This window comes from Ochotona curzoniae, unplaced genomic scaffold (genome assembly GCF_017591425.1).
Source record: "Ochotona curzoniae isolate NIBS_2020 unplaced genomic scaffold, NIBS_Ocur_1.0 contig_430, whole genome shotgun sequence".
Taxonomy (NCBI): Eukaryota; Metazoa; Chordata; class Mammalia; order Lagomorpha; family Ochotonidae; genus Ochotona; species Ochotona curzoniae.
In genome coordinates this window covers 1,920,020-1,936,779 of record NW_024466219.1, presented here as the reverse complement: position 1 = coordinate 1,936,779, position 16,760 = coordinate 1,920,020, and the positions used below count along the sequence as shown (strand labels likewise).

The 16,760-nt window shown below is 46.4% G+C and overlaps 1 protein-coding gene across 1 annotated transcript in view; it reads right to left on the bottom strand.

The window, feature by feature from the left end:
• The window catches only part of HMCN1 (hemicentin 1), a 350,746-nt gene that overhangs the window by 214,092 nt on the left and 119,894 nt on the right, over positions 1 to 16,760 (bottom strand). Inside the window, exons 7-10 of the mRNA XM_040985773.1 lie at positions 9,729 to 9,849; positions 7,647 to 7,910; positions 5,824 to 5,968; positions 1,854 to 1,975 (exon numbers count right to left, since the gene is read on the bottom strand). Coding sequence (XP_040841707.1) covers positions 1,854 to 1,975; positions 5,824 to 5,968; positions 7,647 to 7,910; positions 9,729 to 9,849 — 652 coding nt within the window. The remainder of the gene's footprint in view (positions 1 to 1,853; positions 1,976 to 5,823; positions 5,969 to 7,646; positions 7,911 to 9,728; positions 9,850 to 16,760) is intronic.

Genomic DNA, 16,760 nt, shown 5'->3' with positions numbered 1-16,760 from the left:
TACTCATCAGGTTCTTCCTATTAATATCCAGCAGAAAAAGCAGCACACTGCTTCTGATAACCATTCTGCATTAAAAATTACCACTAACCCACAGTTCAAATGACCAAAAATCCTTAAATGCATCAACTCGAAGACAACATTAAGGAGAAACTGAAGTGCTATCCTCTCAATAGGAGTCCAGCTGTTTTGTGAACTGTTCTTGGGCTCTGACTTTGTGACATAAAGCTGTGTTTCCAATGACACAGTTGCCACAGCTGGGCTCTCACTTCCTGTGCGATCCAGCCCGACTCCACGTGCGGTGAGAGCTGGGCACGCGGCACAGGCGGGGGCTGAGGCTAGGGGTCGGCAAACCAGCGAGGAAAAGGTCTCCTCGGTCAAGTCCTAAGGGCCATCAGTGCTCCGCCCCTCTCCCTAGCTGAATGAGGGGAAGAGCATTTCTGAAACACAGTACAGCTCCTGCACGGACCACGGCCTGGCTGGCACAGACTGCCTGGCTGGCACAGACTGCCTGGCTGGCACAAGCTGCCTGGCTGGCACAGCACAAGGAGGACGACAGACGGAGGCCCCTGGCACTATGGAGCCAAATGCACAATGGTCAGCTCAGAGTTCTTTCTGGCATGTCCCAGTTACTTCTGCCTGTTGTCTGAGTCGATTCCCTGGTCCTCTTTCCCTGCAGTCCTTCCCCCAATTAATAATCCTGGGAAAATATTCATGAGCCCAAGTGTGTGTTTTCCCCGAAGCAGAGGAATGCTGACATAACGCTAGCGCCTTTCATAACGACTAGAGGAAAAAAATGAATAGTGTGTGATGCATGTCAACTTGCTGAATTATTTCAGAAAGTAAGCTTTAATTTCCTAAGAATAAGAGAATACAAATGGTTCTACTGCAAGAAGAACATGCTTCCCTGGCCTGCTTTAAAGTTTGGCTTGGACTCACCAGCAACAGACAAATCAAACTCCAGCCTTGTGAGTTTTGCTCTAATCACACGGCTGCTTTTGTCTCAAATTTGTCTCAGGAAAGCGCATACCGATAGCAAAGGCCAATCCAGGCATTACTGAGCTGGCAGCCGTGAGGCCGGCCTGAGGACTGGTCACTGTGGTCACGAGCAGCACCAGCCCACAGGCCCCGGGGAAACTTCTGTTCCAAATGGATTTCCCAACACTATAAATATATGCTGAATAAGTGGTGTAACCCTGACCCCTGATTGAATTCAGCAATCTGCTTCAGAACTCAGAGAGGCGGGGGAAGAACTGACTTGGATGTATTTCCCTCACAGGGTAACAGCCACCCTGCCTCCCTGGCCCTGCGACCATGAGCACTCACGTTCCTTGGCCACTCTGAGGACCCACTCTGCAGCCCTGGAAGCCCGGTGTGCCCAGGAGGGGACAGGCAGAGCGGCTGCCTTCAGCCCAAGTGTCAGAATCCACGCAGAGCCATGCTCCTGATGACACAGCAGAGGGAGGGCAAGCCCGCCCTGGCTGGGGTCGGAGGAGCCCCCTGTGCCACTAGGTTCTTCTGAGCATGGCCAATGCAAAAACCCTTCATCTCCTTCGCAGTGTCAAAGACAAAATCCACAGCCATACCTCATGGCTCCTGAGCGCCTCCACAGGACCGGCTGTCCAGCACTTCACACGTCACCAGCGTCTTGACACCCTCCCAGTCTGTCCTGTCAGGAACCCCGTTCCACTGACAGGGAAATCAGACACTGACGCCTTAAGGAAGTGGGCCCAGGGGTGCACAGAAGCAGAGTGGGAGTCCAGTGCAAGATGGACGACAACAAAGTCACTACAGAGTCAGCTGCAGAGCTCGCCGGCCAGCCAACATCTGTCTCCCGCGACCCGGGCGATAGTTACCTGCCACGTCCAAGAACGTCTGTGCCTGCCCAGTGCCCGCGCTGCTCACCGCGATGCATTCATAGGGGCCCTCGTCAGCCAGCGTGACCTGCTCAATATCCCAGGTCACAGTGGCAGGTTCCCTGCGGATGGGGAGAAAGAAATCTTGTCAGTGACCGCAGAAACAACTTGACACATTCAACTTCCTCTAGGACATGCACTCGGAAGGGACAGGGGATGACACTGCAGAGCTCAGAACTTCAAATGGCACCATTCCTGCTTTAATGAGGAAGCTGCACTGCTCTGTACTCTGAACAAAAGATACAGCAAAACCAACAAATTATGAAGACCGCGCATTTAGGGAAATACTTCATAGCTGTGTCAAACCACAGAGGCCTCGAGAAAGACCACTGAACATGGCACTCCAAGGTAAGTAAGGTTTTCCACGAACTTCAGGAGACAAGGATAAAGGAACCTTCTCTGTCTTCACCCAGTTTTGCTCATGTTCAAGGGGCTCTTGCTCAAAGAATCAAAGCCAGGTAATTCACATGTCTGAAGGTAAGAAATGTAATTTTTTATCTGAAGGAGATAAATGCTTCTTAGTTTTCTATCGCAGAAGAGACTATAAGCTCCACACAGAACTAAAATCTATGTAGCCTGATCTACATATACAATGGGAAAAAAAGTTTTATAATTTATTCGTTTTCAAAGATGTATCAATTTACTTCACAAATATTCTGTGTTCTCTAACAGTTTTCACAGTACTTCTCATTTTCTGAAAATGTCCTATGTATATAATTCATGTTTCAAATAGTCTCACAAATGTGTAAACATAGTCACTGTTCCAAACACAGTTGAGGCCACGTGACATCATCTCCTGTGCTGTGTGATGTCTCCACGCCCTCAGCACGTGACATCATCTTCTGTGCTGTGTGCTGTCTCCACGCCCTCAGCACGTGACACCATCTCCTGTGCTGTGTGCTGTCTCCACGCCCTCAGCACGTGACACCATCTCCTGTGCTGTGTGCTGTCTCCACGCCCTCAGCACGTGACACCATCTCCTGTGCTGTGTGCTGTCTCCACGCCCTCAGCACGTGACACCATCTCCTGTGCTGTGTGCTGTCTCCACGCCCTCAGCACGTGACACCATCTCCTGTGCTGTGTGCTGTCTCCACGCACTCGAGGCAAGGCGAGGAGCCCAGTGCTGGTCACAGCCTCCCGACTCCAACCCCAGGGACTGAGAGCCACACTTCCCGCCGCTGCCGACCCCGGAAAGCAGCAGCGACGGCCCGGGAGGCTGGGTCCCTGACCCCACCGAGGCCTCCCCCAAGCTGCTCCAGCTGGGGCTGTTGTGCGCATCTGGGAGTGAACCAATAAACACGAGACCCTTCTCCCGCTTTCTTCCTCCCTCCTCCTCCTTTCAAGAGAAAAAATTAAACCTAAATTCAGACACTTTTGAAAGTGTCTATCCCCAATCCTTCACCTTAAAAATAAGAGACTAGTGAAATTATGGCTCCTTATGAAGGACTACACTATTGTAGTAAAATGGGGAAAACCTGTCGGGGGTGGAAGTTTGGGGGGCAGGGAATCCCAGGCTATATGAAATTGTACCACATAATTCCAAATTCAAAATAAAAATATATTTAAAAAATACAAGTAGAATTGCAGAAAGAAGGTGTAACGAGTGTTCACAGGCACATCACCAGGAATACTGATGCTCAAAAGCGATTCCTTCTGACTCCGCTTGTTCTGCTCCTATTCATGGGCAGTCCTTTCGGCGTGGCCCTCTCAGCTAACCTGAGTACTGCGTGCTGCAAGGAGAAGCTTTGGACGGTGGACTTCGGAAGAGAGAAAAACGCATGTCACAGAGAAACGTGTCCAGCTGCTAACACATGCTGATCCTCTACCTTCCCCTGGTGACCAAAGTGACTGACAAACAAAAATGAAGTCACATGGCCACATGCTCCACGTCCTGAGACGGAGGGCAGACGGAGAGAATGTCAGTCCGTCATCACCCAGGCCCGACTGCATCGCCAGCCTCTCACTGCCAAAGGGCTTAACACGTGTCAGCAAGGCAGGCTGTGTCATTTTCCAGCACGAGCTGGAAAAATGAGCAAAGAGATGCTTGTGGCTTACCTCCCAGGAATTGTGTGGAATTAATGCACTTATGTTTATAAAGATTCTTCAGCGCCTTTGGTTACTATTTAAACATGAAACCGAGATCTCATCAGTCAGTTCCGCAGCTTCGTCATTTGACACCCGCTCAGCTGTGTTCCCGGCCACTCACCTCGGCTCAGTGCATCGCCAAGATGTATCACGTAAAAAGTGGTGAGCACTGCAGTTTGCACTCTGAAAGAATGGAACCTTCTCTAAAGCTATGACGAGCACTTCGACCATAAGTTTTTGCTCAAAATAACTGCCCCTAAGTAGGCTGTGTAAGCTCAGACCGTCAAATAGCTCACATGTTAAAGACATTACGTTATGAGTGAATTCCTATGTAAACATCTGGAAAGTGAGCCCTAACATCTTCCCCCAGTGCAGTCTGTCTTAGAGTAGGTTAGAAATCAACACTTTGCAGAAACCACTTCCTTGTCCAGAAAGGCATTTCTAGAAGTTCATGGAGAGCGAGTGCTGCGTGCGAGGGGCAGAGTGCTGCTTGGGGAGTCCATGTTCCAGGCCTGGCGTGCCCCCTGCCAGGTGGGGGAACGTGGTGGCCCTGGTCGCCCAAGCTCCATGTTTCTGGCTATTGCAGGCAACCAGGGTGAGAAACAGTAAAGTTTGTCTCTTTCACAAAAATTAATTAATTAAAAATATGTATGAATGCCAATATTGTTTGCACTAAAATTACCTTTCAATTTTGTTTTCCCTTGAATGTTCTAAAGTACCCTACACTCATATTTATCTTAAAAAGTCATATGACAGGGCTGGTATCGTGGTGCAGTGGGTTAAGCTGCCACCTGCCATGTTGGCACCCTAGCCGAGCTCCATTTATGTCCCGGCTGCCACGCCTTCCAATCCAGCTCTCTGTTAATGGCCTTGAGAAAGCAGAGAAAGACAGTCCAAGTTCTTGGGACCCTGCCACCCTTGAAGGAGATCCTGATGGATGGAATTACTGGCTTCTGACAAGCTTGGCTCAGCCCAGGCCATTGCAACCATTTGGGAAGCGACCCAGTGGATAGATGTGTTCTCTTTCTCAATAACTGCCTTTCAATTAAATACACAGATTCTTAAAAAAAAAAAAAGTCACCTGACTTCATGAGGAAATCTGGTGTCCCCTCCCATTCTGCCAGCTGCCATGTGAGGTAGTCAGCCACGGCGTGGCCCCCTGCCTGACCTCGTCTCCTGCCAACTGCTGTGTGCAGTAAGTAGTCACCACGGGCCCGACCCCTGCAGCCTGCACACCGCCCTGCATCTCCGGGCTACATCCCTGCTGATCTCCTTCCTGCCTTCCTCTCCACACACCTGGCGACTCCAGCCTGCAGGCATTCTCTCCTGCTTCCCCCTGCACATCCAGTCAATCACCTCCACCACCTTGGTCACGCCTGTTCAGGGCTCCCTTACACTTCCCAAGCTCACAAGCACCTCACCTCCCATAGCAATTACTCTCGTTTTTTTCTGTGCAATGTATCACATATTTCCAAATCCAAACATTTTCCTCTGAAGCCAAGAAAGCTAACACTGTAGGCTCTCCTCTTGGCAAGACACCCCTTCAAGGTCTGGCATGTAACACTATTATTTTTCACTTAATAGAGTATCCTCAAATAGACGACATGGAGTCTATAAAACGTTCTGTTACATCTATCAGCTGTTTTCCGTTCTCTCCGTTGCTGTCAGCCTTGCAAAGGCACATGTGTGAGATTACTTGGTTTATTGCTATCTTCCACAGCTATGAAGTGAGTAAGTGAAAAAGCACGTTAAAGTAAGCATCAATTCATACTTGTATTTACGAGTTTCATGTTACAAGTGACCACGGCTGGAAACGTTTACACACTTTAAGTACTGTTCTGTGCCGAGAGTGATGCCGTTCCTGACGAAGCTCACGGTGAAGGGCAACAGACTCTCCACGGAGCAGGGGATCCGGCCGGGCTGCAGATAGTACCCTGGGCTCCTCCTGGGCATCGTGACTCTAGGAGCATCTGCAGAACACAAGGGCACACACCAGGTCACGGGGAGGTGGGAAAATTCCTCCTCCTCCTCTCAAACGCTGTGTACATGCATTCTCATAAACTCAAATCATCGGTCCAAAGTCGACGCATTCCTGCTGTCTCCATGGCCCCTCGGTATGGTATTAACTGCATCTGAGAGTCCACTGATTTTAAACACGGTAGTTTCCAAACCATTAAGATGGGAAAAAAGAGACATGGTGCTCAATGTAGCTAATAAAGCCACTTCCTGTGGCAACAACATTCCATCTGGACACGGGTTCAAGTCCTAAAAGCTCCACTTGCAATACAGCTCCTTGCTAATGCATCTGGGAAAACAGTGGAAGACTGGGCCTGGTGCGGTGGTGCAGTGGTTAAGGTCCTCGCCTTGCACGCCCCGGATCCCATATGGGCGCCGGTTCTATCCCGGCAGCTCTGCTTCCCTTCCAGCTCCCTGCCTGTGGCCTGGGAAAGCAGTCGAGGACGACCCAAAGCTTTGGGGCCCTGCACCCGCGTGGGAGACCCGGAAGAGGCTCCTGGCTTCGGATCAGCATAGCACCGGCCATTGTGCTCACTTGAGGAGTGAATCATCGGATGGAAGATCTTCCTCTCTGTCTCTCCTCTCTGTATATCCGCCTTTCCAATAAAAAAAATAATAATAACAAAAATAAATCTTAAAAAAACAAAAAAGAAAACAGTGGAAGACAGCCCAAACACCTGGGCCTCTGCGCCCACGTGGGAAACTCCCACTCAGGACTGGCTCAGCTCGTGTTGTTTCAGTTATTTGGAGTGTGAACCAGTGGATAGATTACTCTATCTTTCTCACTCTGTCTCCCTCCTCCCCCTCTACCTCTTCCTCTCTCTATATGTCAAACAGATAAATAAATACCTAAATAAAAAGATGAAAAAACCAAAAATGATTTTTAAGAGGCCACCTATTTTACGACATCCAGTTTAGTAGCCAAGCCAACTAACCTGAATGAGTATACGTGATGGAACGCTAAGGTTGGTTCTAGTCTCACCGTTTCCCCTAATGAACAGGAGCTATCAACAGCCATGGAGTCACCTGACCCTTCGCTCACGGCAGATGTCATCCCCCTACCCAACAGAACAACTTCAGAAGCAATGTGCAGTTCTTTTTCAGTCCACAGTCAAGTAAAGACTTGGTCAGACTTGTCATGAGCCTGCAGAAACAGTTCTAGTACAGGTACAATGAACTGCCAGCTGATATCTCTGTCGTTAATAGCGACATCTAAGTAACTACCTTCAATAACCAGTGATCATTATAATGAACTATTGCTTATGGAATACAAAATTCAAACATTTAGCTAATTCACACAGTTTAAACACTCGCGCTCAGACTTGCAGGGGAAGAAGGGGAAGGGGGGCGAGTATCAGAATTTCTCAGTTCAAGTGTGATCTTGAGTAAAGTAATCAAAACACTCAGCTCTACAACCATGAGACTTCACATGACCTCTTAGAGGTGCCATTTAAGAAAGACACAGTTTATCTAAGCATTAAGTATTCATAATCTGCTGGTACAGTAATAACTGAAAGATATTATTCCTGATTTCAGTCCATTCTCCCATGGGACCATACCCACCCACTACCCACCCACCACCCCCACCAGCCCCAGCTATCACCATTCCAGGGGTGCAGAAAATGAACTCACCTGGAACAATGCTGGAAAAGGAAACACTCGACACTCTCTGGAAAAGGTAGTCATCTTTATCATAGCCTGCGACCTTGAGAAAGAAGGCTTCATTGGGTGGGATAAAGTCAGAAACATTCCATATGCCATACGGCTTCCGATCTGGGTAGTACTTAACAGGAAGGGTCATCAGAGAGCTGCCCGAGATACTCAGAAGCTCCAGGTGGTCTACTCTTGCGGGAACAGAGAGTCCCGAAGTGTTCAGCAGCACATAGGTGGGTATTCCTACAAGGGAGAGAGTCCGTTACCACTGACAGTTAAGATGTCACTGCATTACAAACATATTCAAAGCAAGGATGAGTCCCAAAGATTACCTACTAGCTGTGGACAAGTGGAGGAGTCGTTTCTACATGAAACCACGCAAGACCAGAGAAACGTGGGGGATGCTGTGATTTTACAGCATTATAACTATGTTGATTCAAAGAAAAGCTACAACGGCATTAATGATGTTTAATTACACAAATATTTTTAAAGATTTACTTTTCTGTATCCTTCCAGACACTGACAGTAAAAAAAAAAGTCACAGCAAGACTGAGCCCTCTTGACTCTGAGATGATAAATATTCACAACAGCTAAGACACAGAATCAATGCAGATGTCAACTGGATCAAAAACATGTAAGTTAAAAAAAAAACCACATAAGTGCACACCACAGAATACTTCCTACCCATAACAAGGAATGGAATCCTGTCTTCTGCAACAAAGTGGCTGCACTGGAAATCATTATGGCTAGTGGGATAAGAGTCCAAAAAACGCAAATATGTTTCTCTGGGAGATGTTAACTAATACACAAAGTACAAAAAATATAATCCATATGAGCAAGATTAACATCTCAAGACCTGATTATTGCTCAAAGCCCGCGTCTACACCTTGAGAAACAGCAGCCCGCATCTACACCCTTGAGAAAGAGCAGTTCTGCTTTATTTATACTTGCTGAACCTTAGACAGCAAAGTGAAAGCAAAGCAAGATATTGTCAAAATTTAAAAAAAGAAAGAGGAAAAAGAGGGTGGATGAGGAATGTGGGCACTGGGGATGGTACTATGTTCCTAATTCTGTATTGCGAAATGCATATTTATTCACTTTATATAAATAAAATACATTAAACAAAAGACTACAAATTCAGCCAGAACTGTGGGATAGCAGGTAAAGCCACTGCCTGCACTGCCAGCAGTCCATACAGGCACAAGTGAGTCCTAACTGCTCTGCTTCTTATCTAACTCGCTCTTCATGCACCTGGAAAGTGGTAGAGGCTGGCACATAGGCTTAGGCCCCAGCACCCACATGGCACATCTCCCAGCTCCATCGTTTATGACCACCTGGGGAGTGAACCAGCAGATGGAGGTCATCTTTGTCACTCCTTTTCTCTTTGCAGTTCTGCCTTTCAAATAAACATTTAAAGACTACGAATTTTAATATATGAATAGGATGAGGCAAACAGGATATAAAGACGGCTAAACACTGGGCATTTTGATTTGAGCAAGACAGTTGCTCTCAAGTGCCAGCTGAAGTAACAGAAATGATGTGACGTTCCTACAAACATGACGATGTGTCCAAACACATTTCTATCAAAAATCATTCCCAAAAGCTATATGTTCTAGACAATTGGTGATAAAATAAATGCTACATCTAGTTTGGAATAAAAATGAGGAAGTGTAAGCTTCAAAAATTGGCAGTTATTTTGTCTCTGAGCATAGAGACCCAGGGATCTACATTTCAGCCACACAAAGCATTTATGATTTTAGTAAGAAAAACATCTCAAGAACGAGGTTACTACTTCTCAAAATCAGTGAATAACATCGGAAGCATACCCAAGTGTGTATTCCGGGGCCCACGTCACACTGGGGGGCCCAGGAACTTTAACTCCGTAAGCCCTGGAGGGGTTCTGCCCATTGGGAAGCAGGGACTAGCCAGCAGGGTGGTCCTTTTCACAGTAACAATGCCTTGTTTCTCGCTGTCCAGGAAACTGCAGAATTATACACAGCCGCAAACGCATTTTCTGCTTGTGTAGCTACTACACCACTTAGCCTCTATGCACCTACATACCTTGCACTGGCCTGCTGGCCGTCTGGGTGAAGTCCAGGGTGGGCTTTCGGGCAAAGCCAGCTCGGAAATCCACAGTGCTGAGGCCGGTGATGCGCACGGAGTGCCTTCCACTGCTGGAGGTCTGAAAATGTCGGTGGCAAACTGATCAGCAACAGCTCCAGGATGCTGCTCACACCACACACTAGTCAACACGGGACACTGCAGGGTGCTCAGTTAAGCTTCTCAACTTCTACACTTGTAATGCAAGCTTTAGACCATATCCCCCTCATGAGGACCACTCTAAAACACAACTCAGAAACACACAGAGACCAAGTATTTAGACACTGACAAACTTGACATGTGTCAGTCAAGGCTCCATGAGGGCATAAGCCCGTGTCTTATTCACTGCTGGTCACAGGCAGATGGCCAGCAAACACTACTACAGTGAATGCAGGACCACGGCTTCTCCCACAAATACCCACCAGCTTCAACTCAGAAAAGCATTTGTTTCAGCCAAGGCAAGTGCAAGAGCTGCCTGTTCTCCACACGTCTGCCAGCCTGCTTGCTCAGCTTGGCAGTGTTCTAGAAAGTGCGCATAGTCTTTAAAGATGTCGAGTGAAACATGATTTGTACTAAGAGCCCACGACCACTGAGGAACACGAATGGAAAACAGAAACAGTTAACAGATGCCATCAGCATTACTAAAAATACATAGACGCAGCAAAGACCTACCAGTCATTCGGCCACAACTTCCTAAAGGGGATGCTGGGCTCTACATGAAACGATCAACTGAGCACTGAAGTGACTATGCATGAGCAATAAAGCACTTGGATTGAGGCCACCGAATGACATAACAACATTCACATTCGCTGGACACATCCTCTATGCCCAGGCCCTTTAAATACACTGATTGATTTAATCCTCACCGCAACCTTCTAAGGGAGATACCATCATTATTGCCACTGCACAGATAAGGACATCAAGGCACCCAATTGTTGCACAGCTTGACCCAGTTTAAAGGCTCTGCTAATGCAGCAGAGGTTTACTCCAAAGCTCAGACTAAGACAGGGTGGAATGAGATTCTATCACAGCCTCTCCCAAGGGAGGGACTCGGGATCACTGACAGTTACAACTACACTTAGAGCTGTATACACATCTGTATCTACAGCCATGCTAACATCAAAACCTGTACTTAGACACGCCTGCACCTACACATGTACTTTCACATATACCTACAGCTGTATCCTACAATTATACCCACACCTACAGCCACACCTGCACCTTCACATACACTTATGAGATATCCTGTACCTACAGCAACAGCTACACCTCTACCTATAGACACACCTGCAGCTATCCCAAAACCTGTCTACGCCTACAGCCAGTTTCCCCTCCAGAAAACTCTCGGTTCCTTTGTTTAAAAATGCAGACTGCTGACCTTCAGGCTAAATGGAGTCCATCAGAATTTCTGTTCAGTGAAGCAGACAATCTGTTTAAAATAGTTGTCTATAAATTTAATACCGATATTCACAGGAATTTATTACATCAATCACCAAGATTCCATCAAAAAAGAAAATGACCCTAAAATTCCAGCATTTATTGGACACGAAAGTGAGAAAAGGCCTCACACAACAATGAGACATCACACTGATTCCAATCTCAATAACAAGAAGGCGCACACTTGGGCATCACAGCCACAACAGGACACATTAAGATGTCACACCATCAGACAGTTCCACAGAAGGGGCACCTCCAGAGCTCTGCAAACCACACAGAATTCCCTGAGTCAGCATGCCCTCATCTCACAGATCAGAGGGGTCTCATGGCACCAGCTGCCTGGACATTCCCCATGGCCACCTCAGTGGGCCTGGCTGTGCTAAGCGTAAAGGCTGAAACACACTCCACATCTCTGCCACACAAGGAGAATCAAGCACCAAAGCTGCAGCTACCCAGAGGAGACAGCAGACAGGCGCTGAGGATGGGACAAGAAGAGAGAAGGCAACAGGGCACCCCCAGAGGCATGGGTAGACCACCTGAACTCAAAAAATGCTATGGATGGTTTTAGTGTGGCTGGGTTATGTCATGCATTAAAACACAAAGTGTTCAGACAGACCAACACACAAGTCGGCAGGAGACAGAGCCCATTAGAAAGCAAATGTTCAGGAGGTGGCAATGCAGTGGGAGAAGGCTTCCTTATTTTCACAAGCAAAAGAACCAAAATGATATCATGACCTTGGCAGGGCCAAAGTCATCCAGATATTTCCGTAACTGGGTCGAGCTAAGGGCAGCCCAGTGACAGGTCTTTGGCTTCACATCCCTTCCAAATAATTTCAGCCATGTTGTTATCATTTTATATATAAGTTCACTGTTCTGCCATATTTCTACTTAATCTTTTCTATTGTGTAGATTCAACCTGTGTTTTATGTTAAAATCAGGAAGTGGCCCGCCAAAGCTCCTGTCCTCTACAGAAATCTTGAAGCACTACTCCTGCATGCAGCCAACTGACCCACAGCTTTGGCAATCAGACCAGGGAGATCCGGGGGCAGCAAAGGGGCAAGAGCACCAGGGGCATTTTTCTACACTAAATACTTGAAGGAGTTAATATGGGTCAGGAATTCTAGCAGCTGTGTTTCAAAGTCAATCTAATATCAGAATAACATTAGAAGTACATGCTGGGTTTCGCTACTACCGTGAGCCAGGAATGTTGCACTCAGGCAGATGTGGCAGGATCTGTGTCAGAAACAGCCAGCTGCATGTCACCAGACAGGAGGCTATCGAGAGTCTCTCCAAGGTGAGGCTATTCCTAGCTGCATACTGACAGCCTAAAACTACAAACAGGTGGCTGTGACCCAAGATCACAAAGAGGGAAGGTTGGAGCAGCACACTGTTAAGTACCATGGAGAGCTCCTCTGAGCCCTGGCTCTGAGCTCCCTGGTCAGCTGTGCTGCAGAAGGATGCATATACTGCTCCCCAGCTGAGAGAGGTCAAGGCCTAAAACACCTGCCTTTATGCACGGTCTCTTCAGGGCAGTAACTATATCACATTCACCACCCACAGAATATTAATGAACAGGCACTTCATATCTGTAGCTTTAATAAATGATCCAATTGCCTGGTACTGATATTTTTCCTTAGAATACACAAAGAGCAGTTCATGCCAGATTTATCAACAATTCATTTGGTTTTTCTAGACATTATAACATTCATACATTATCTTATATAATACTATATAGCATCATGAAAAAATCGAGACTCAAAGAAATAATCACCCACACAGCTTTAGACAGTTCAGTCATAAGTTTTCTTAGTTCACAGCTCTTTTGACAATAACTAAGTCTACACATGTAACTATAGGATAACAATCTGTGTATATTTTGATCCTACAATACAGAAGACAATAATATGCCCCAGGTATCTATTTGCCATTCTACTTAGCTACATATTCTTTCTGTTACGATGGAAGAGGTCACTGTGATGGTGAATTCCCCTCCCGGAAAAAGAAACCCTAATTGTTGGCGTTGTCAAATTGTTGGTGTAAGTACTTCCGTTGTGGCTTAGTTCTAGTTCCCAGCATGATGCCACCTGACGGGATACTGGGAAGAGTACATGAAGGACTTCCACAAGCCATTCTGAGAAAGCTGAAGAAAACTTCTGTAGTGTGCTGCTCATCAGTTGTGGAGCGAGTGAGCGTGTCACTTCTAGGATAGGACACAAGTAACACAACCCTTTGGCTTCACCTGTTCAATGCAAGCTCTCCAGTCCTAGAGCATTCAGCTTCTTCACTCACATTAGAGGAAGCCTGGAGAGCTTGCACTTGGGATGCTTGAGGTCAAGTCCTGCCTTCACCTCCAACCCAGCTTCGCACTAATGCGCCTGGGAAGCCCTCAGCACGCAGGCTGCTGCCACTCGTGTGGGACCTCACAAAGCTTCTGCTTAACAGCTGTTGTGGGCGTGGTGAAGCAGAACCTCCGATGGAACCGTGCACACACATGCACTCTGATTTTCAAGTAAATTTAATTTCGACAATTTAAACGTTGTGGCAGAGCCTTTATCAATGTGGGCTCTTGCGTGACTGTGCGAAGCAGAACATAACACCCCAGGGAACAGGAGCAAGGACTTGGCTTTCTCCTGGGGAGCCATAAGAATTCCTCCTGGCACTAAACATAGAAGCCACTGCTATATAATTGAATCAAAAGTTGACTGCTAGTGCTGGCTTTTAGTTCTTACTGCTAAACACTCCCAGCATTTTATAAACAGTAAATATGCCCCAAAGTCACGAGGAAAAACACAGGAACAGCTTCACGTAGATCTTCCTTTTTAAACAAAGATACAATGTACAATTTCTATATATTCAAGACAATAATGCAGCTCCTTAACCTATTTGTGTGTCAGAAAGTATTGAAGCACTTTACCAACAACTCAATGACAACAGTAACTATCTCTTCCCCACTTCCTTCAGGAAATTTAAATAATTTCTAAGGTAAAAAGGTATTAGGTAATACATCTTGAGTTCAAATACATACCCAGCTCTTTTCCAAGTATTTTTCTTCAATGATGTACCATTCTTTATTAAGAATAAGATAGTTCTAATAAAATATTTATTGAGAATCTACTGTGAGCTAAGCATTGTGCCAGACACAAAAACAAAACGATGTCAGCTGGATTTAAATATCATCATTTTATTGGGCATGTGTATTTGAAGCAGTGTGATAAAAAGGAAAAAAAGTACCCAAAGTACAAATACATAACTATATGCACACACTCATTTACACTCACACACACACAATGTACAAACACCTGTTGTTAAAAGGAAGCATTCCACCTAGTTGAAAGACTTGATACTGGAAAGCCAAAATAACGGGGAAATGTTCCAGTAAAAACACATTATAAAGCATCTCAGTAACCCCAAAAGAGTGAATTAATGCTGCACCTAGCTAATTTAATAACACACCTGGTAGAGATTTCAGGGTTATTCAAGAGACCAGCAGGTGAGAAGTGGGGGTCACACAGTCATCGTGGGTGGTCCTTGGTAAACCCGAGGCTGGATTTCGTTACCATTTCCAAACAGATTTATGCCAGTTCAGCATCATTTCTAACATGCACGCGCCATGTGGGAAATGCCAGCAGGCCCTGGCGACCAACGCTAACTATCTAAAATCAAAATATTGCCGCTAGTCTCAAGATTTCAGTATAACCGTGTAAATTCTCAAGGGACAGTTTGTGCAAATTTACTTCACGGAAGCACATCCCTCAGGCATATGGCATAATGCGTGACCACACTGACAATCCAGAGTATTCTGAGAAACATTCCACTTCAGCTGAACTCACTGGCTGCTGACAATCCTGTAATGCTTTTGAAGGCAGCTTCCTTATGGAGCAGACATTAAAATCAGGCCACAAGCGTCTCCGTGGTTCTATCTGAATTCTATTGATGTTCAAACAGAAAATTCATATTGTCTCCCAGAAACATAATCCAGATTTTGTATCTTTCCTACACGTGGAAATGTGGAGGTATCAACACTGCCTCCATTTTTAGTGACACCTTATGTTGTAGGTTACTTATCTTTCACACATCTAACCTACATCACAGGCCACCTGCATCTCGTCACACGAACGAGTGACCGAGCTCTCTGTTTAGTCCAAGTGCTCACTATGTCACAGAGAAGTCTTCCCAGGAAGACCACGAGGCAGAGAACCTGCCACTCCCAGCACATTCAAGGGCACTCCTTAGCAACGCGCCAGCTCCAGGCTGACCGTCACAACCCTTCTGCCTGTGCCCTTCATGTCATCAGGAAGGCACTCAATCCTCCCTCGCTCACATTTATAGAGTTCCTTCTCAGACACTCTCGTGTACAGTAACAAGACTTTATGTATGTGAAAAAGGAGACAATGTGTTCAGAAATAAAATGATATGAAGGAAAAGTTAACCCACGAAGGAGACCCTCGGGTGGGAGTGGGGGGAATAGCAGTGGACAGAGAGAGACTTGATGCTTGTGTTAGGGCCCCACTTGGGTGCCAATGCCACGCTGGAGTGTGTAAAGTCCATGCTTTTAATCAGCTTCCTGCCCTGTGCATTCTGGGAGGCGGCAAGGGAAGACGGAGTCCATGGGTTCCTACCACCCGAGGGAGATGCAGACGAGCTCCAGAGTCCTGGACTGGCACTGCCCAGGTCTGATGACTGCAGGCCAATCAGCAATAATGAACAACAGACAGAAAATTTCAAACTCTCTGTGTCAGCCTCTCTCAAATAAAATGGAAGTAGAAATTTAAAGACATTTTAAATGGCAATAGAAATAAGAGGAGTAAGAGAAGAGAGCATTCTGGTGGGGAAAGATCTGGAGAGGTTTGATGGAGTGCTACATGAGAGTCTAACCCTGGGGCTGGCTATGAGTCAGACTGCAGAAGGGCATCCTGGGAGAAGGGGCAGCTGGAGGCTCAGGGAGAAGGGACAGCAGGGCAGACTGCAGAAGGGCATCCTGGGAGAAGTGGCAGCTGGAGGCTGGAGGCTCAGAGACAGAGGGACAGTGCCAAATCTGGTGAGAATATAAAAGCAAGTTGAGGGAAGAGGGCCAGAAAGACTGGCTTAGGTTCAACCAGTGCACAAGTCAGATAACAGATAACCTGTTTTCCACATCTGGGAGAAAAACTGTTTGGCAACACATTCCAAAAGCCATTTTGATTCCACTGAAGGCAAAGACACTTTCCCCTGAGCAGAGTCATCAGCAGCAGCACCAGATACTCTACCAATGTGAGACCTGTCTCTCCTGTGGAAAGCACGTATGAAAAGCATGTACCATTAGCTAGACATCCTGAGGGAGTGTCAGCTCCACATCCATGTCAGTAAGTTCACCTCAATTTACTTTGCATCCACTTGACACATTCTTTGGGTGTTTCATACAGGAGCAAAAATAAACTTATTATTTCTAAGTTGTACTGTTGCTGTGAATCATCATTTGACACAGAAAGGGTGCAAAGCAGAACTGGAGGCTCTTCCACATAACACAATAATAGAACCTGCGTCTTTTTACCTTAATTATAGCACACTAAGCATAGA